Consider the following 22,152-nt stretch of genomic DNA (forward strand, 5'->3'; position numbering starts at 1 on the left):
TTTACTCTCCCACCAACATCCTCACCAACATTTGGTAGTATAAGTCTTTTTAATATTAAACATTCTGGTGGGTTTGAAGTGGTATCACACTGTGATTTTAATTTGCATTTCCCTAATGACTAATGTTTCTGGGTGGCACAAACCATTAAGCTGTCAGCTGTCAGTTGAAAGGTTGGTGGTTTGAGTCCTCAGAGGCACCTTGAAAGAAAGGCCTGGCGATGTACTTCTTTCTAATAAATCAGCTGTTGAAAATCCTATGGAGCGCAGTTTTACTATGATACACATGGGATCACCATGAATCAGAATCGTCTTGATGGCAACTGCTTTTTTTGTCTTTAATGACTAATGATGTTCAGCGTCTTTTAATGTGCTTGTTGGCTGTATATCTTTTTTGGAGAAATGTCTATTCAAGTCCTTTGCCCATTTTTTAATTGGGTTGTTTGTGTTTTTGTTGTTGAGTTGTAAGAGTTGTTAATATATTCTGGATACTAGACCTTTATAAGATACATGATTTGCAAATATTTTCTACCATGTCGTAAGTTGTCTTTTCATTTTCATGATAATGCCCTTTGATGCACAAGTTTTTAATTTTAAGGAAGTCCAAATTATCTGTTTTTTCTTTTGTTGCTTATGCTTTTGTTGTCATATCTATAAACCACTGACTAATCCAGTGTCATGAAGAGATTTACACCAATGTATTCTTCTGTGAGTTTTATAGTTTTAGCTCTTGGTTTAGATAAGATCCATTTTCATTTAAATTTTTTAATTTAATTTTTGCACATGGTGTGAGGGAAAGGTCCAACATCATTTTTTCGCATGTGGATATCCAGTTGTCCCAGCCCTATTTGTTGAAGAGTCTATTCTCTTCCCATTGAATGATATTGACACCCTTATTTAAAATCAACTGACCAATCTCTCACTGTGTATACTTTCACCAAAACAGCAACAACAAAAAATTGGTAAAAAAGAAAATCACTGACTTATCTCTAGTCTCTCAATTCTATTCCATTGATCTACATTACTATCCTTATGCCAGGACCACACTGTTTTGATTATTGTAGCTTTGTAGTTAGTTTTGAAATCAGGAAGTATAAGTTCACCAACTTTGTTCTTTTTTGTCAATATTGCTTTGTCTATTTTGAATCCCTTGAAATTCCCTATGAATTTGAGGATTGGCTTTTTCATTTCTACAACAAAACTGTTGGGATTTTTATAGGGATTGCATTGAATCTGTAGTTTGCTCTGGGGAGGTATTAGCCTCTTAATATCATTAAGAATTCCAATGCTTCCAACCCATGAACGAGGAATATCTTTGTATTTATTTAGGTCTTCTTTAGTTTCTTCAGCAATGTTTTGTAGTTTTCAGTATACAACTCTTGTACCTCCTTGGATAAATGTATTCCCAAGTATTTAGTTTAAATTTTATTATGCTTTAGGTGAACGTTTATAGCACAAACTAGTTTCCCATTCAAAAATTTATACAGAGATTATTTTGAGACATTGGTTACAATCCCCACAATATGTCAGCACTCTCCCTCTTTTTTACCCTGGGTTCCCTGTGTCCATTCGTCCAGTTTTCCTGTTCTTTCCTGCCTTCTCGTCTTTGCTTTTGGGCAGGTGTTGCCCTTTGGTCTTGTATACTTGATTGAACTAAGAAGCTCGTTCCTCACGCGTGTTATTGTTTGTTTTATAGGTCTGTCTAATCTTTGCCTGAAAGGTGGACTTTGAGAATGGCTTCAGTTCTGAATTAGCAGTGTGCCTAGGGGCCATAGTCTCAGGGGTTCCTCCAGTCACCCTGAGACCAGTAGTTCTGGTCTTTTTTTGTGAATTTGAATTTTGTTCTACATTTTTCTCCAGCTCTGTCTGGGACCCTCTATTGTGATCCCTGTCAGAACGGTTGGTGGTGGTAGCCAGGTATCATCTAGTTGTGCTAGACTCAGTCTGGTGGAGGCTGTAGTTCATGTGGTCCATTAGCCCTTTGGACTAATATTTTCCTTGTGTCTTTGGTTTTCTTCATTCTCCTTTGCTCTGGACAGCATGGGACCAATAGCTGTGTGTTAGATGGCTGCTTGCAAGCTTTTGATACCCCAGATGCTACTCACCGAAGTAGGACGTGTCGAACATTTTCTTTATGAGCTATGTTATGCCACTTGACCTAGATGTCCCCTGAGACCATAGTTCCCAGCCCTCAGCCCCAGTAACTCGGTCCCTCAAAGTGTTTGGATGTGTCTAGGAAGCTTCTATGACTTTGCCTTGGTCAAGTTGTGCTGACTTCCCCTATATTGTGTGTTGTCTTTCCCTTTACCAAAATTAACACTTGTCTACTAGCTGGTTAGTGGTTTCCCCTCCCCACACCTAATCTCCCTAGTAACAATCAAAGATTGTTGTTGTTGTTTTTTTCTGTGTGTAAACCTTTTCTTGAGTTTTTATAATAGTGGTCTCATACAATATTCGTCCTTTTTTGATAGACTTGTTTCACTCAGTGTAATGCCCTCCAGATTCATCCATGTTGTGAGATGTTGTTCAGATTCATCATTGTTCTTTATCGTTGCATAGGATTCCATTGTGTGTATGTACCATAGTTTGTTTATCTATTCATCTGTTGATGGGTCCTTAGGTTGTTTCCATCTTTTTGCTATTGTGAATAATGCTACAATGAACATGAGCGTGCATATGTCTATTAGTGTGACAGCTCGTATTTCTCTAGGGTATATTCTGATGAGTGGGATTGCTGGATCATATGGTATTTCTACTTCTAGCTTTTTAAGGAGGTGCCATATCGTTTTCCATAGTGTAGTACCATTTACATTCCCACCAGCAGTGCACAAGAGTCCCAATTTCCCTGCAACCCCTCCAGCATTTGTTATTTTCTATTTTTTTTGATTGGTCCCTATAATGTTGAGGTAAGATGGTATCTCATTATAGTTTTGATTTGCATTTCCTCATTTGTCTGTTAGCCACTTGAATGTCTTCTTTGGTGAAATGTTTGTTCATATCCTTTGCCCATTTTTTAAATGAATTTTTTTTATCTTTTTGTTGTTGAGGTGTTGAAGTATTTTATAGATTTGAGAGATTAGACCCTTGTTGGATATGTTGTAGCCAAAATTTTTTTCCCAGTCTGTAGGTTCTCTTTTCACTCTTTTGGTGAAGTCTTTTGATGAACATAAGTGCTTAATTTTTAGGAACTCCCAGTTATCTAGTTTATCTTCTGGTGTTTGTGCGTTGTTATTTTTTGCATTCTATTTATGCTGTATATTAGGGCCCCTAGCTTTTTTTAGCATTGTCCCTGTTTTTTTCTTCCACAATCTTTATCGTATTAGGTTTTATATTTAGGTCTTTGATCCATTTTGAGTTAGTTTTTGTGTATGGTGTGAGGTATGGGTCCTGTTTAATTTTTTTACAGTTGGACATTCAATTTTGCCAGCACAATTTGTTAAAAAGACTCTGTTTTCCCCCATTTAATTGACTTTGGTCCTTCGTCAAAGATCAGCTGACCATAGGTGTTGGGTTTACGTCTGGTTTCTCCATTCTGTTCCATTTGTTGATGTGTCTGTCATAGTACCAGTACCAGGCTGTTTTGACTACTGTAGCTGTATAAAAGTTTCTGAGATCAGGTAGTGTGAGGCCTCCTACTTTGTTCTTTTTCTTCAGTAATGCTTTGCTTATCCAGGGCCTCTTTCCTTTCCATGTAAAGTTGGTGATTAGGTTTTCCATCTCATTAAAGAATACTGTTGGTATTTGGATCAGGATTGCATTATATCGGTAGATCACTTTGGGTAGGATTGACATTTTCACAATGTTGAGGCTTCCTGTCCATGAGCATGGTGTGTGTCTTAGTCTCCTAGTACTGCTATTACAGAAATACCACAAGTGTGTGGCTTTAACAAAGAGAAGTTTATCCTCTCACAGACGAGTAGGCTACAAGTCCAAACTCAGGGTATCAGCTCCAGGGGAAGGCTTTCTCTCTCTTTCAGCTCTGGAGGAAGGTCCTTGTGATGCAGCATTCATTCTTCCCTTGGTCTGGGAGCATCTCAGTGCAGGAACCTCAGGTCCAAAGGACGCACTCTGCTCCCAGCACTGCTTTCTTGGTGGTATGAGGTCCCCATGTCTCTCTGCTTGCTTCTCTCTTTTATATCTCAAAAGAGATTGGTTTAAGACACTATCTAATCTTGTAGATCTCATCAATATAACTGCGGCTAATCCATCTTATTACTTCATAGTGATAGGATTTACAACACATTGGGAAATCACATCAGATGACAAAATGGTAGACAGTCATACAATACTGGGAATCATGACCTAGCCAAGTTGACAGATACTTTGGGGGGACACAATTCAATCCATGACAGTATGTTTTTCCATTTATGTAGGTCTCTTTTGATTTCTTGCAGAAGTGTTTTCTAGTTTTCTTTGTATGTCTTTTATGTCCCTGGTTAGAGTTTTCCTAAGTATTTTTTAGCTTTTTAGGGGCTATTATATTGGTATTGTTTTCTTGAATTCCTTTTCAAAGTTTTCTTTTTGATGTATAGGAATCCAACTGTTTTTTTTTTTTATGTTGATCTTGTATCCTGCTACTCTGCTGAATCTATTGGTTCCAGAGTTTTCTTGTTGCATCTTTGGGGTTCTGTATGTATAGTATCATATTATTTGTGAATAGGGTTAGTGTTACTTCTTCCTTTCCAGTTCAGATGCCCTTTATTTCTTTTTCTTGCCGTACTGCTCTACCTAGGACTTACAGCACAATGTTAAATAGCAGTGGTGATAAAGGGCATCCTTGTCTTGTTCCCATTCTCAAGGGAAATGCTTGCACCCTCTCTCCGTTGAGAATGATGTTGACTATTGGTTTTATATAAAAAAAAAAAAAAAAAAAATAGATGCCCTTTATTACGTTGAGTAATTTCCCTTATATTCCTATTTTATTGAGAGAGTTTTTATCAGGAATGGGTGTTGGACTTTATCAAATGCCTTTTCTGTGTCGATTGACATGATCGTGCGATTCTTTTCTTTTGTTCTATTTATGTGGTGGATTGCGTTGATTGATTTTCTAATGTTGAACCATCCTTGCATACCTGGTATGAATCCCATTTGGTCATGGTGTGTTGTTTTTTTGATACGATGCTGAATTCTGTTGGCTAGAATTCTGAGAATTTTTGCATCTATATTCATGAGCGATATTGGTCTGTAATTTTCTTTTTTTATGGTGTCTTTGCCTGGCTTTGGTATCAGGGTTATACTGGCTTCATAGAATGAATTTGGGAGTATTCCTTCCTTTTCTATGCTCTGAAATAGTTTGAGTAGTACTGGTAAATGCTTTCAGCCTCTCTCTGTTGAGAATGATGTTGGATGTTAGTTTTGTATTAAAAAAGTTTTGTATAGATGTCCTTTATTATATTGAGGAATTTCCCCAAGTATTTTTGATGCTAATGTAAGAATTGTTTTCTTGATTTCATTTTCAAATTATTCATTGCTAGTATATAGAGACACAACTAATATTTGTGCTTGATCTTATATCCTGCAACTTTGCTGAATTCCTTTATTAGCTTTAAAATTTTTTTTTTAAATGGCTTCTTTAGAGTTTTCTATATGTAAGATCATGTTATTTGTGAGTAGAAATAGTTTTGCTTCTTCTTTTCCAATTTGGATGGCTTTTATTTCTTTTCTTTGCTTGGCTGCTTTGGCTAGAAATTCCAGTACAAGGTTAAATAGAAATGGCAAAAGCAGGCATCCTAGTCTTGTTCCTGATCTGAGGGGGAAAACTTTCAATCTTTCACCATTGAGCATGATATTAGCTGTCGGTTTTTCATAGATGCCCTTTATCAGGTTGAGGAAGTTCCTGTCTATTATTAGTTTGTTGCGTGCTTTTATCATGAAAGGGTGTTAGGTTTTGTCAGATTCTTTTTTTACACCAAAGGAGATAATTATTTGTTTCGTTTTGTTCTTTATTCTCTTGGCGTGGTATATTACACTGACTGATTTTTGTATGTTGAAATACCTTTGCATTCCTGGGGTAAACTGAACTTGGTCATGGGGTATAATCCTTTCTATTAAAAGGATTCAGTTTGCTCTTATTTTGTTGAGGATTTTTGCATCTATATTTATAAGGGATATTAGTCTGTAGTTTTCTTTTCTTGTGACGTCTTTGTTTTACTTTGGTATCATGGTATTGCAGGCTTCATAGAATGAGTTAGGAAGTATTCTCTCCTCTTCTATTTTTGAAGAGTTTGAGAAGGCTTTGTGTTAATTCTTCTTTAAATTTTGGTAGTATTCACCAAAGAAACCATCTAGCCTTGGACTTTTCTTTGTTGGGAGGTTTTTGATTACTGACTCAATCTCCTTACTTGTTATGAGTGTATTCAGACTTACTTTTCTTGAGTCAGTTTTGGTAGTTTGTCAGTTTTTAGGAATTTGTCCATTTCATCTAGTTTATCTAATTTGTTTGTGTACAGTTATTAATACTCTTCTTTATAATCCTTTTAATTTCTTTAAGGTTGAATTCTGATTTTAGTTAGCTCAGCCTTCTCTCTTAGTCTAGCTAAAGGTTTGTCAATTTTATTGATCTTTTTGAAAACCAACTTTTGGTTTCATTGATTGTCTCTATTATTTTTCTATTCTCTACTTCATTTATTTTCACTCTAATCTTTAGATTAGCTTAGAATTTATTTAGATTGTAATTATTTCCTTCCTTCTGCTAGCTTTGTGTTTAGTTTGCTCTTCTTTTTCTACTTTCTTCAAGTGGAATTGCTTTGAGATCCTTCTTTTTTAATGTAGGCATTTACAGCTATAAATTTTCCTCGAGCACTGCTTTCACTGCATCCCATATGTTTTGGTGTGTTGTATTTTCATTTTCATTCATCTCTAAATATTTTCTAATTTCCTTTGTGATTTCTTCTTTGATCCATTGGTTGCTTATGAGTGTGCTGTTTAATTTGCACATATTTGTGAATTTTTAAATTTTCCTTCTGTTACCGATTTTTAGTTTCATTCCACTGTGGTCAGAGAAGATACTTGATATGATTTCAGTCTTTTTAAATTTATCGAGGCTTGTTTTGTGGCCTAATATATGGTCCATCATCGAAAATGTTCCACGTACATTTGAGAAGAATATATTCTGCTGCTGTCGGGTGGAGTATTCCGTATGCGTCTGTTAGGTTATATTTTCTTCTGATACTTGAATTTTTTTTTTCTGTTTTAACTTTTAGTTTCTTAATTCTTCTGGAATCGAATGATGGTATGTATCTTTATTTAGTTTTTCCAGATGAATGTCTCAGCTCCTTTATTTTTTAGTCTGGTCTTTTAAATATCATTTTTATCATAAATCAAAATCTCATCTGTCTGTGGGTCTTTTTATACACTTTGTTTTTTTAAATCAGTTTATCTACTCCTGTGAAATATACACTGCTTTAAATACTATTGCTATACAGTTAATTGTTTTTATATTTGGCAGCACAAACTCATGGGCAGCCCAAATGAAAACCCTTGTTGATCTGACAGCATATACTGGTTCTCATTGTGGGAACCTACCTATGGTTAGATATGCACTTGGATGAGCTGTATAGGTAGCTTTCCTTTTAAGTGTCTTAGCTTCCTGTCTCTCTTGTTGCATATAAATTACCTGGGGCACTGTTCTGCTTCTCTAATCCCAGTGCTTACTATGGTAGTCCCCATGTCAGAATTCACTTCTCTTATCTTGACCCTGAGAGCAGAGCCAGATTCATCTACCGTAATAGTGAGAGGAATGCCTAAAATGTTCTACTCTTTGATCTTGGGATTATTCCAGGGTTCTGCCAGGAAAATTTATGTGTTTGAATGTCTTCTCAGTTATTTGTATTGAGTTCTGGGTTTCTCAATTTTGTTATGTTAGACCTCAATTTGATTGCCCTGGAAATTCTTTATTATTTATAGGTAGGATATAGTCTAATGCTGCTGTAACAAAAAGACCCCTCAAAATACCGTGGCTTAAACTAGATAGAAATTTATTTCTCTCTCATTGAAAAGTCCAAGTAGATAGTCCAGGGCTGGTATGATGGCTCTACAATCATCAGGTAGACAAGTTCCTTCAGTCTTGTTTTGATGATTCAGTTTATAGCCTTCTTCTTGTGGTCCAAGAGTTGCTTTAGCTTCCTCTGTCATGCATCGCATCTATATTTCAGCTAGCAGGAAGGGGAAAAGGAGAAGTGGTGTGTACTCTGCTTACATCTAAGAACACAAACTACAAATTGAATAAAGAGCTTCTACTCACCTTTACCAGAACATAGTCATATGGCCACACACTAGCTGCAAGGGAGACTGGAAAATGTAGTCTTTAGCTAGGCAGCCATATGCTCGGCTAAAATTTCTATTCTGTGTAGTTCTATAAACTTCTATATCATAGATGAAGCATGGATGTTGAAGGATATGTGGCAGCCTCTGTTACACTCTTCTGGTTTGCCAGTGATATCCAGTGGAAGCAATAAAAGGTGGCTTGGGGTGGTAGCCACCCTCTTAAACTTCCATCCAAGTCTTCCTTCTAAAATGAAAATGTTCATATTCTTTCATATGGACTGTTGTAAAATGGGAATAAAAGAATCTTGAAAGCAGCAAGATTGAAGCAACTCATCATGCGCAAGGGAATCCTCAATAAAATTAACCAATTTCTCATCAGAAATCAAGGAGGCCATAAGGCAGTGGGATGACATATTTCAAGGGCTAAAACAACCAAAGCGAAAGCAAAGAAGTTTCGTAGACACATCTGAACACTTGGAGGGACAGAGTAGCTGGGACTGGGACCTGTGGGCCATAGTTATGGGAGACATCTAGGTCAATTGGCATAACATAGTTTATAAAGAAAATGTTCTGGGGTCTTAGAAGCTTGCAAGTGGCTATCTAAGATACATCTATTGGTCCCATCCTACTTGGAGCAAGGGAGAATGAAGAAAACCAAAGACACAAGGAAAATACTAGGCCAAAGGACTAAAGTGCCAAATGAACCAGAGACTCCACCAGCCTGAGACCAGAAGAACTAGATGGTGCCTGGCTACCACCAATGGCTGCCCTGACAGGGAACACAACAGAGAGTCCCGGACAGAGCAGGAGAAAAATGTAGAACAGAATTCAAATTGACATAAAAAGACCAGACTTAATGGTCTGACAGAGACTAGAGGAATCCATGAAACTATGGCCCCCAGATGCTCTGTTAAAAAAAGAAAAAGAATAAAGGGCTGAAAAAAAAGTCAACCAAGAATTCTGTATTTACCAAATCTGTTCTTCAAAAAAGAGGGAGAAATAAAAACATCCCCAGGTAAACAAAAGCTGTGGGAGTTTGTTACCAGTAGACCTGCCCTACAAGAACAACTAAGGGAGTTCTTAAGGTTAAAATGAAAGGATGCTAGAAAGTAACTTGAGGCCATATGAAGAAATAAAGACTTTGGTAAAGGTAACTGCATGGACAAATATAAAAGCCAATATTATTGTATTTTTGGTTTACAACTCCACTTTATACAGCCTACATGATATAAAAGATAATTGAATAAAAAATATTATAAATTTATGTTATTGGGCACACAGTGTGTAAAGATGTAATTTGTGACAACATAAACAACTGCCTCAATATGACAAAAGGCATTTATGAGAAACTTACAGCTGACATCAAAGTCAATGGTGAAAGAAATGAAAGACTGAAATCTTTCCCCTAGGATGAGGAACTAGACAAGGATACCCATTTTACCACTGTCGATGGCACTAGTTTTTTTTTTTTATTCAACATTGTACTGGGAGTTCTAGCCAGAGCAATTATGGAAGAAAAAGAAAAGACATCCAAATCGGGATGTAAGAATAAAAACTACCTCTACCCACAGATGACATAATCCTATACATAGATTTCCACATTAAAAAAAAAATAAAGTTTGATTCCAAACCCTGTGTGCTTCACCAATACACCATCTTTCCTCTTTAAAAAATAACCAAATCTTAGAATAGTGGCTCTCTTCCCTGGCTGTGTATTAGAATCACCTGGGAGCTTTTAAGAAAAAAAAAAATAATGCCCAAGCTTCATAAATACTTTTTTTTAATTTAATTTATTATCAGCGTGGACTAGACATTGGATTTTTTTCAAAAAGCTTCTATTTATTCATTCAGTAAATACTTAATGAATGTCTACTCCATGCCAAACAGTTTCTAAGCATTTACATTCTAGCAAAGTGTACCGGTCAGCTATTGCCTCAATGATATGTAACAACCACAGAAATCTCAGTGGCATGAAAAAATTAAGCACGTATTAAGCACTTATTCTCCCAGATATAAAGGTCAACTGGGGCTGAACTGACTAGACAGGGCTCTGTTGGGCAGTTCTAATTGAGGCTTGGGTAGCTCTGCTTCATGTATTTCTCATTTTCCTATGACTAGTGGACTAACTGGGCCTTGTTTTGCCAATGGCTCCTATCACGTTGGTGGCAAAATCACGAGAGGGGATGTATCCAACCATGCAAGCACATTTTAAGCCGTTGCTTGAGTCACACGGTGGCATAGTGGTTAAGTGCTATGGCTGTCAACCAAAAGGTTGGCAGTTCGAGTCCACCAGGTGCTCCTTGGAAACTCTATGGGGCAGTTCTACTCTGTCCTCTAGGGTTGCTATGAGTCGGAATCGACTCGATGGCAACGGGTTTGGTTTTTTTGGTTTTTGAGTCACATATGTGTACACTCCATTAGCCAAAGCAAATCTCATGGCTGAGCTCAAAGACAAGGTGTGGGAAAATAAGCTTTACTTTCTTGTAAAACTGCAAAGTACACCCATTCCTCACTTATTGACATGGTTAGGTTTCAAAGACCAGGTCATTATGCGAAAATCAACATTATGCAAAAATGGAGGATGACCACATCATTACATAACTGTCAAAATGCATAATTACATAACTGCCAAATTACATCATTATGTAACTGCCAAACCACTGAGACTCACGGCCCAGCCAAGTTGACACATAATCTTAACCATCACAGCCAGCGTTACCCTTGCCTTACACCTCAGCATTCATTACTGCCACACATATGTTGTTAATGCTCAGAATAGTCGGATAGTAGATTTTTTACTATTGTAAATGTAAAATGTCTGATAATGAGATAGTCAATAAGTGAGGAGTAGGTATACATGGCAAAGGCTGAGAATTGGGGCCAATGATTCTAGTTTACCACATGATGGGAAAGATTGACAATGAACAATAAACATAATACAAAAGTAAATTATCAAGTATGTGAGAAGGTGATAAATAGTATTGCAAAAAAGGAAAAAATTCTGGAGAGTGGTGTGGTGATGATTCTGATGTGCAGCTAGGATTGAGGACAACCGATTTTAGTGTTAAATCTGGAAAGAAACCTGATCTAACATTCCCTCAGCCATTTTAAAAATGATAAAACAAACTCAGAAAGGAGAAAAATATGCTTAAGTTTCATGGGTAGTTAGAGAAATGGAACTAGAGGTAGATCGACTTCTGGAATGACTATGTGACAATGTGAGGAGCTCCACGGACCTGCTCACCAGTGAAACTGTTGAAAATTATATACATATATATATATATACACACACGCACACACACACACACATATATATATATAATATTTTATATATCATTTAAAGCCTCTGGAAATGGTCCTAAGGGCAAACAGCAGATCAAGAAACATCTATTCAAGAAAATTTGTGAAAATTTGGTAAGAAAGGCAAGAGGCTGTGGTATGTGGACTAAGACTGCTTCCTCCCCACCACCCTCAGCTCACTGAGGAGGAGACTCCATTCCAGACTGCTGGAGCCAAGACACAGGGCTTCCTCTCTCCCCTATCTCCCAGCCAGAGAGCTCTCTTCCCAGGAGGAGCAGGATTTCAGCATATCTCATCCTGCTCCCAGCTACCTATTGCTGAAGTTAAGTCCTGGGTGATTGCAATAAAGAGGTGGGTCTTACCTTCTTCTGTCCAGCCCCCACTTGTGGAATACAGGCTCTGACTTGTGTGTGGCTTGCTGAGAATACTGAGGCCCTGATTGTCATCACCCCGGTTCATGAGGTGGTGGTTCCATGCCAGCAGGGGCCAGCTGAGAGGACCTCAGGCTTCTGCCTTCTCTCCACTGAGCACTGAGTTCCTAGAGTGGGAGAGCTACTCAAAGAAAAGCTTGCCATTGTCCCTACTCCCGGCTCTAGAGCCATGGCTCAGAGCTTTTGCATTAGGAAAGCAGGCCACAAAACAGATAGATCCTAATCACTTCCAAAGAAACTGACTTAATTTGAAACATAACGTGGAGACGTTAAAGCTTAAAGACACTCTCACGAACAGTGGGGGTTGTGGTGAAAGGCAGTTGGGAGGAGATTGTGGATTTAATGGATACACTTTAGACTGTACCCTGCTAATTTGCAGGAGCGCACTAGAAAATAAGGCAGCTGGGAAAGGCTCTCCTGCAGTCAGAACAAGTATCAAACACTGACCTCAGAAACTGTTCCTTCAATGGAGCCACAATTTGTTTGGGTTAGTTTGTAGAGCAATTTATGCCCCAAGTCTTTGTTGAAAGCACTAGAGCAATCAGCTGGCAATTGGAGTTTAACAGCAGGCTGTGATCAGAGGAAGACCATGAGAGCTCTAACAATATCAGTGTCATCCCAGGGTGACTGTGGGCATATCCAAAGTTACACCTTTCTGAGGAGCAAATAACAATAACAAGCCCTGGAGTGGGGTGTGGTATAAGGCCTGAAATTAAGATTCAGTATTGTGTGCTTGAGATCTGGTAAAATCATGAGAGCCTCGAATGGTCTAACGGCAGGCCTTCCTACTCACTCTGCTCCCCCAGATAAGGTACCCTATCCAAACAGCCCTCCTTATCACAGGGACTGGGCACCAAACCCACTGCTGTTGAGTCAATTCCTACTCATAGTGACTCTGTAGGACACAGTGGAACTGCCCCATAGGATTTCCAAGGTTGTACATATTTACAGAAGCAGACTGCCACGTCTTTCCCCTGCGAAGAGGCTGGTGGATTTGAACTGCTGACCTTTTGGTTAGCAACCAAATACTTAACCACTGCACCGCCAGAGCTCCTGAGACCAGGCACAATGCTTGCTTGTTTCTGAGCAGTGGGCTTCCATTCTCTGCCAGCCCATGGAATTATTCAAACAATCCAATCACATTCTCCCATGGGAACTAGGGACAGCCTACGCTCTTGTTACTACAAAACCTGATTTCCAGAGCACTTGCTTGTTCACTCTTTTCCTGAATGCAACCCTCATGTGTCCCTGTGTGACACAGTGCCCTCCTTCCCTGGGCTGTGAGTATATGTGACTGACAAATTGCTGTTGATCTCATCTGACCAGTGTCATGTGTTTGGCCATCCCCATAACCTTAGGACAGGAATCCCTCCTCCACCAATGGGGTTAAGAGGAGGTAATTAAAATGGGAGGCAGGGAGGCAGTACTAGTACTCAGAGCTGCTACAATATATTATCTAAACTATTTAGTTTCCAACAAAATAAATAATGAAGCAGGTAAGGAAACAGGAAAGTATGACCTGTACAGCAAGAAAAAAATTAGGCACCAGAAACTGCCCATGAGATTGACCAGATATTGGATTTAACGTTAAAAGACTTCAAAGTAGCCATTAGAAATATGTTCACAAAACTAAAGGAAAGCATTATTAAAGAAGCAGAAGAAAGTTTGATGACAGTGTTCCATTAAATAGGGAATATAAATAAGGATAAATTATAAAAAAGGACCAAATGGAAATTCTGAAATTTAAAAGCACAATGACTGGAATAAAAAATTCACTGGAAGAGCTTGACAGTAGATTAAAAAAAATTTTTTTTATTGTGCTTTAAGTGAAAGTTTACAAATCAAGTCAGTCTCTCATACAAAAACTTACATACACCAATGGTACTGGGTTTTTTTTATATACTCCTAGTTGCTCTCCCTCTAATGAGACAGCACACTCCTTCCCTCCACTCTCTGTTTTTGTGTCCATTTGGCCAGCTTCTGACCCCCTCTGTCCTCTTATCTCTTCTCCAGACAGGAGCTACCCACATAGTCTCATGTGTATACTTGATCCAAGAAGCTCACTCTTCACCAGTATCATTTTCTATCCCATAGTCCGGGCCAATCCCTGTCTGAAGAGTTGGCTTTGGGAATGGTTCTTGTCTTGGGCTAACAGAAGGTCTGGGGACCACGAGCTCTGGGGTCCTTCGAATCTCAGTCAGACCATAAAGTCTGGTCTTTTTATGAGAATTTGAGGTCTGCATCCCACTGCTCTCCTGCTCCCTCAGGGGTTCTCTGTTGTGTTCCCTGACAGGGCAGTCATCGGTTTTAGCCAGGCATCATCTAGTTCTTCTGGTCTCAGGCTGATGTAGTCTCTGGTTTATCTGGCCCTTTCTGTCTCTTGGGCTCATAATTACCTTGTTGACAGTAGATTTTAACTGTCAGAAGAAAGAATTAGCAAATTTTAAGATAGATCTATAGAGATTACATAAGCCAAACAGAGAGAAAAATAAAGAATAAAAATGAACAGTGCCTCAGAAGAATGTGAGACACCATTAAGTACACCAATATACACATAATGAAAAACACATAATGGGAGTACCAGAAATAGAGGAGAAAGAGAAAAGAGAAGAAAAAATATTCACAGAAATAATGGCTGAAAAGTTCCCAAATTTACTGAAAAACAATAACCTACACATCCAGGAAGCACAAACTGTAAGAAAGATAAATGCAAAGAGATCCACAAACATACATTATAGTAAAAATGCTGAAGGTCAATAACAGGAAGAAAATTTTGAAAGCAGAGAAATGACTCATTACTTACATGGGAACCCCAATAAAATGAACAGCTGACTTCTCACCTGAAACAATGGGGGTCAGAAAGCAGTGGGACATTTTTGAACTGCTCAAAAGAAAAAAGGCAATCAAGGATCTTATATCCAGCAAAGCTACCTTTCAAAAATGAAGGTGAAATAATGATTTTTCTAGCTAAATAAACTTGAGAAAATTTGTTGCTAGCAGACCCACTTCACAAGAAATACTAAAGGAAGTTCTTCAGGCTAAAAGCAAATGACCCCCGATGGTAGTTTGAATCTACGTGAAAAAAAAAAGAGTAAAAGTAATTATATAATTATAAAAGAAAGTCTGAATGCATATTTTTATCCTTTCTTAACTGATTTAAAAAGCGACTCTATAAAATAATATGCATGTCGTATAAAATAATATGCATGTCGTATAAAATAATATGCATGTAATGCATTGGTCTGTCTTTATGTGACCGTCCCCTCCCTCCTGTCTCACCCCCATTATCTTCTTGGTTATTAGGCTTTCTCTTTTCCCTAACTCTGTAATGGCTTAAGTGAGTAGTCTTTCTTGAGTTACTTTTTCACTCTGAGTTTCTGCTAGATCTTACAATCATCATTTCTGTTTTGGATTATAGTCTTCTGAATTCACCAGGATGAACAATCAGAAGAAAAGAAAAGACATGGAACCTGCTTGTACCTGGAGTTTATTATCTTCACAGAAAAGTGAGTAACTGAATGAGGTAAAAAAAAAAAAAAAAAAAGAGGGGGGTGTAATCTAGATAATCCTGTTCATTCTCTTTCCTCCCTTCTTTTCCCCATGGCCTTTGGGATTCTTCTGAATCTGTATGATTTTGTTGGATGTGTATGTGTGTGTATATTAATATATTAAAATGGGTACAGTATTTACCCTTTTAGAATACCCTAAAACTATCCATTACCCAAAATGAAGAAAAAGACAGAAAGGAGAAGAGCTGTGGTTTCTGCTGTTTTCCGTACTCTCCAAACATTTATAGCCATAAAAGACCTTACTTCTCTCCCTTCGCTGTGACCACAGCTTTTCACAGAAGACAGAACAGAAGAGCACAGAGTGAAGAGTTGCTGGAGGCCTTGTGGCTATTCCTAAGCTCCAAGGATGTTTAAATGTAGGGTATAGAAACTGGTTATTATCAACAAACCCCTCGCTTTCCTGCCCACTTTTGTGACATTCTAATATCTGCCTTTCCAAACCCTACTTTCCCCACCTACTTGTTGAGTTAGTACCCATCTAGTCACACCTTCTCCCAAGTCTCACTTTTGCTTTAAAAGGTGTGCAAATATTTAAAAGAAAAAGGAATGTGAAGTTATGTGTGTGTGCTTGTATATTTTGTAATCTATAACCCTGGTGGCATAGTGGTTAAGAGCTACAACTACTAACCAAAAGGCCGGCATTTCGAATCCACCAGGCACTTCTTGGAAACCCTGTGGGGCAGTTCTGCTCTGTCCTATAGGGTCACTAGGTGTTGGAATCGACTCAACAGCAACGGGTTATATCTATATTTGTAAATGTGTGAATTGAGGGTGTATGCCTCTATATTTGAATGTAGGTCATTGTATATATCTGTTCAGCAATACCTATTCTATCCCATTAACAAATTAGGTTCAATAGAAGCCAGAATAATGGACTAATATTCAATGGAAAGCAAAATACCAGAAAACAGTCACTTCAAATAATGTACACACCTTTAAATTCATGCCTAGAATTTTCCTTATTGACTATGTAAATTAAAATGTTGACACCCTAAATATATGTATGTGGGAAGTTCTTATGTTTACTTTATATTGGACATAAGATGTAAAATATGTTTGTGGGTAAGAATAGGTGTTAGGGAGGTGTCTTACTTTCTTCCTTGTATGTCTGTTTGGGGACCAGCATGAATGACTCTATCAGTGTGGATGAATTTCTGTATATTTCATGTTTGAGTATGAATGTATATTTGTGCTACTATTAATGCAAGCTCTTTTACTCCCACAGCTGCTCCAAGTTCTCTGGCTTCATTTTCATGGAGGGAGCTTGCAGGTAGATGTCTTTTCTCTTTTATCCCCTTTGCTGTTTGGGGAATAGTGTCTCTCCTAAAACCAGCTACTCATCCCCATTCCTCTCCCACTTCCTCCCCCATATTCATTGGGGCAGTAGTCATTGATTTTCTTGGCATTATCTATGAAGCTCAAAACTGTCATGGCAGATAGGACTTCTATATTACCATTGGGGTATTGGAATGCTGGGAGGACTGCTGATGGTGGTGGTCAAGATGTAGTGACCTTCATGGCTAGAACAGACAAATCTGCTTCTGGAATGATCTAAATCAGAGGTCAACAAACTATAGCTCCATGGGCTAAATCAGGTCAGCAGCCTGTTTTTGTAAGTAAGATTTTACTGGAACACAGCCATACCTGTTTGTTTACATATCGTCTATATCTGCTTTCATGCTACTAAGGCAGAATTAGGAAACCCTGGTGTCGTAGTGGTTAAGAGCTACTACTGCTAATCAAAAGATCGGCGGTTTGAATCCACCAGGCACTTCTTGGAAACCCTATGGGGCAATTCTGCTCTGTTCTATAGGGTTGCTATGAGTCAGAATTGACTTGACAGCACCTAACAACAACAACAACGTGGCAGAATTGAGTAACTGCAACAGAGAGACCCAATGGCTCACCAAGCCTAAACTATTTACAAACTTTCACAGAAAACATTTGCCAACTCTGATCTAGGTCAGCATTCCAAATTGATTTGTACAGAACAGTATTTTCCAGGAGTTAATAATTGCGCTTTTGGAAAAGGATTCTGTTGTAATTTAAGACCAGAAAATACAGGATTAAACAAAAAAAATTATTTTATTGTGTGACATCTCAGAGCCCTTCATATGTTAATATGCATTGAGAAATTCTAAAAGGGGATTTCTCTAACTTATTTAACCACAGAATACCTTTTTCACAGCTGTCCTATTAATATCTTGCAGAGTAGTATTCCAAGATACTCTTATTTGGGAAATGCTGTCTTAGACATTCACTTAATAGAAGTTTGAACTTGATGACTAACTCCTTGGGTTATTTTTTCTAGTTATAGAAGGCGAAAAACTATGTAGTATAATGTGTAAGCACATAGATCGTGGCTTCAGACAGACCTGAATCTAAATTAAGGCTCTGCCACTTTCTAGCTGTCAAACCTTGGACAAGTCATCTAATGCTATAAGCAGGACCTGACAGGTAATTTGTGGGGTGTGGTGCAAAAATCAAAATGTGGAACTCTATGTTCAGATATTATTAAGAATTTCAAGATAGTAACAGAACATTAAACCACGCATGGGGTCCTCCTGAGTACAGGACCTGTGTAAACTGCACAGATGGCACACCCATGAAGTCAGCCCTGGTTATAGGTTTCGGTTTCCTCATCTATGAAGTGTGAATAGTACCTACTTCATGGAATTGTTGTGAGAATTAAGTTAGATAATGTGTGTTAAATACCTTGGCTGCTAACCCAAAGGTCAGCAGGTCAAATCCACCAGGTGCTCCTTGGAAACTCTGTGGGGCAGTTCTACTCTGTCCTATAGGGTCGCTATAGTCGGAATCGACTCGATGGCACTGGGTTTCTGGGTATGTGAAGGACCTAGTACATGGCTAGACAATATGTAAACAAAAGGGCGTGGCTTTACTTACAAAAACAGCTACTGACCTGATTTAAGTCCATGTGGCTGTAGTTTGTTGACCTCTGATTTAAATCATTCCAGAAGCAGATTTGTCTATTCTAGCCATGAAATTCTGTACTAGGCACAGAATAAAAAACCAGAAATCAAACCTGTTGCTGACAAGTCGATTCAGACTCATAGCGACCCTATAGGACAGAATAGAACTGCCCCTATAGGGTTTCCAAAGCTGTCAATCTTTATGAAAGCAGACTGCCACATCCTTCTCCTGTGGAGCAGCTGGTGCGTTCGAACCACCAGCCTTTAGGTTAATCAGCCAAACACTTAACCACTGCACCATCAGGGCTCCTAGGCACAGAATAGGCAGTAATAAATGACTTGTTTTTAATTCAAAGACATCTCTCGTCATACCCAATAAATATTTATTGTGTCTACTATATACCAGGCACCATGCTAGATTCTCAGGGTACTTGGTGAAGAAGACAGATGTAGATGATAGTTTAATGGGAAAGGCAGACAATGAACACGTAAACAAGCAAACAAGACAGTTATAAATTGTGATAAGTATTGTGAAGGGAAAAATAGGGTGCAGGGATGGGGAATTGCTTTAAATTGGATGGTTAGGCAAGGCCCCTTCCAGAAAGTAATGTTTATGTTGAAATCTGAAGGATGAGGAGCTATTCATGAGAAGAGCAGGAGGAAGAATGTTCAAGGCAGAGAGAATAACTAGTGCAAAGACCCTGAAGTAGGAAAGAACATGGCATTTTTGAGAAACTAAAAGTAGGTCAGTGTATGTTTTGTTGTGCGTATTTCCATAACAAAAAATAAAAATAGCCTAGTGTAGCTTTAGTGTAGGGAGTGAGAAGGAGAGTGATATAAAATGAGCCTGGGGAGGTAGGTAGGGCTCAAATGATATAATGCTTTGTAGGATAAGGTATAAGGTAAGGATTTTGGATTTTACACCAAGTGCAATGGAAAGCCCTTGAAGGGTTTTGGTCACGACGGTGATACTTTTAGAAGATCAATTTGGCTGCTACGTGGAGAAGAGCCAGTACATGGGCAAGAGTAGAAGAGTAGAAGGCTATTTCAACAGTCCAAGAGAGTTGATAGTGCTTTGGAGTTGGGTGGTATTTAGAACATAGTGATAAATAAATAGATATGAGGGGTTTTTGGAGGTATAAATGATCCACATTGCCATCCCATAGGGTTTCCAAGGAGCGGCTGGTGGATTCGGACTGCTGACCTTTTGGTTAGCTGCCAGATGCTTAACCACTGCACCACCAGGGCTCCAGGTATAAATGATAAACCCATCGCTGTCAAGTCAAGTCAATTCTGACTCATAGCGACCCTACAAGACAGAGTAGAATTGCCCACGGGGTTTCCAAGGGGTGCCTGGTGGACTTGAACTGCCAACCTCTTGGTTAGCAGCCGTAGCTCTTAACAACTACACCACCAGGGTTTCTGCACAAATGATAGGCGTTGCAAATTGATTGGATGTGGAGGATTGACGGAAAAAAGAGAATGGGTCCTTACAGTTCCATAAGTAACTACGTAGCACCATTTAACTGGGATGAGGTACTTGGGGAGAGAGTTTTTTTTTTTTTTTAGTTATCATTGTTGTCAGGTGCCATCAAGTCCACTTCAACTCATAGCAACCCAGAAGGATTGTAAAAATCAAGGGTTCAGGTTTAGACTTGTAAAGTTCGAGGAGCCTGTGAGATATCCAAGTGGAGATCGTGGTGATGGTAGTGTTATAGTTGTTTGTATTGCTGTCTAGGATTCTGTGATTACTAATTCTTGGTGTCACCTCATTAGATTACCAGGAAATATTTAGAAAACATCTAAAAGAAAAATACCTAAAAATAGGAATTGATAAATGTTATCACCATGGCAAGCATATAGAATTACGACTGCTTCTTGTAAAGGAACACGGAGTATCAGAAGAGACACCGTGTGGAAGTCCTCAACAAGAACGTTTTATTGAGATGGAACATGTTTTTGATCCTGATGAAGAGGGCTCCAGCTCATCCCGAACCGTGGTGCTTCAAGGGTGTGCTGGGATTGGGAAAACAGCTGTGGTGCACAAGTTCATGTTTGACTGGGCAGCAGGAGTTGTTACTCCAGGCAGGTTTGATTATCTCATCTACATCAACTGCAGAGAAATAAGCCATATTGCTAACATTAGTGCTGCTGACCTGATTGCTGACACTTTTGAAGATATAAATGGACCAGTCTTGGACATTATTCTGACATATCCAGAGAAGCTTCTGTTCATTCTTGATGGATTCCCTGAGCTGCAGTACTCTGTAGGTGAGCAGGAGGAGGATCTTAATGCTAACCCCCAGGAGAAGAAACCAGTAGAAACCCTCTTGTGCAGTTTTGTGAGGAAAAAACTGTTTCCCGAGTCCTCCCTCCTGATAACTGCCCGGCCTACGGCCATGAAGAAGCTACACTCTCTGTTAAAACAACCTATCCAGGTAGAGATTCTATGGTTTACAGAAGCTGAAAAGAGAGCGTATTTCTTGAGTCAGTTTTCAGGTGCTAATGCGGCAATGAGAGTCTTTTATGGTCTGCGAGAAAACGAAGGCCTTGACATCATGTCTTCTCTCCCCATAGTCTCCTGGATGATCTGCAGTGTCCTGCAGTCACAGGGAGATGGTGACAGGGCTCTTATGAGGTCACTTCAGACCATGACCGATGTGTACCTGTTCTACTTTTCCAAGTGCCTCAAAACCCTTACAGGCATCTCAATATGGAAAGGACAGAGTTGCCTGTGGGGCCTTTGCTCTTTGGCTGCAGAGGGACTGCGGAACAAGCGGGTTCAATTTGAAGTTAATGACCTCAGAAGACATGGGGTAGGAGTGTTTGATACCAACTGCATTTTTCTAAATCACTTTTTGGAAAAAGTTGAACGAGGTGTCAATGTCTACACTTTCCTTCACTTCAGTTTCCAAGAGTTCTTGACGGCCGTGTTTTATGCCCTGAAGAATGACAACAGCTGGATGTTTTTGGATCAAGTAGGGAAAACGTGGCAAGAAATATTCCAACAATATGGAAAAGGTTTTTCATCACTAATGATACAGTTCTTATTTGGCCTCTTACATAAAGGAAGTGGAAAGACTGTGGAAGCTACTTTTGGAAGAAAAATCTCTCCAAGACTTCGAGAGGAATTATTGAAGTGGACTGAGACAGAGATAAAGGATAAAACTTCTAGGTTACAGCTTGAGCAGATAGACTTGTTTCACTGTTTGTATGAGATTCAGGAAGAAGGATATGCAAAAAGGATAATGGATGATTTACAGTCAATTATACTGCTTCAACCTACCTATACAAAAATGGACCTTCTGGCTATGTCATACTGTGTAAAAAGCAGTCACAATAACCTGTCAGTGTCTCTGAAGTGTCAGCACCTACTTGGATTTGAGGACGAAGAACGAACCTCAGCATTCAGGCCCCCAGCCTTGATACCTAAGCAGTGAGTATATTCATGTCTTTCCTCTAGTTTTTTGGCCTTCAGAACCAATGGGCCTATTTGTTCATTTCAGGTATTTGGACACATAATCATTTATAGCATTGCCAATAAATAAAATTAATCATGTCAGCTTTCCCTATTTTATGTCAATAAACACAATAAGGATTTATTGAATACACTAAGTCCCTGGGTTGTGAATGTCCAACTTCTGAACAACTCATACT

General features: G+C 38.8%; 1 protein-coding gene across 2 annotated transcripts in view; it reads left to right on the forward strand.

The window, feature by feature from the left end:
* Positions 1 to 22,152, forward strand: part of LOC100668744 (NACHT, LRR and PYD domains-containing protein 12) — a 53,779-nt gene that overhangs the window by 15,160 nt on the left and 16,467 nt on the right. The window contains exons 3-6 of one of the 2 annotated variants that reach the window (XM_064278664.1): positions 7,200 to 7,228; positions 15,412 to 15,499; positions 16,788 to 16,832; positions 20,272 to 21,931. In XM_064278664.1, coding sequence (XP_064134734.1) covers positions 7,223 to 7,228; positions 15,412 to 15,499; positions 16,788 to 16,832; positions 20,272 to 21,931 — 1,799 coding nt within the window. In that variant the 5' untranslated portion in view covers positions 7,200 to 7,222. The remainder of the gene's footprint in view (positions 1 to 7,199; positions 7,229 to 15,411; positions 15,500 to 16,787; positions 16,833 to 20,271; positions 21,932 to 22,152) is intronic. The other variant, XM_010594695.2, reaches the window with a different exon arrangement.

The sequence above is a fragment of the Loxodonta africana genome, chromosome X (assembly GCF_030014295.1).
Source record: "Loxodonta africana isolate mLoxAfr1 chromosome X, mLoxAfr1.hap2, whole genome shotgun sequence".
Taxonomy (NCBI): Eukaryota; Metazoa; Chordata; class Mammalia; order Proboscidea; family Elephantidae; genus Loxodonta; species Loxodonta africana.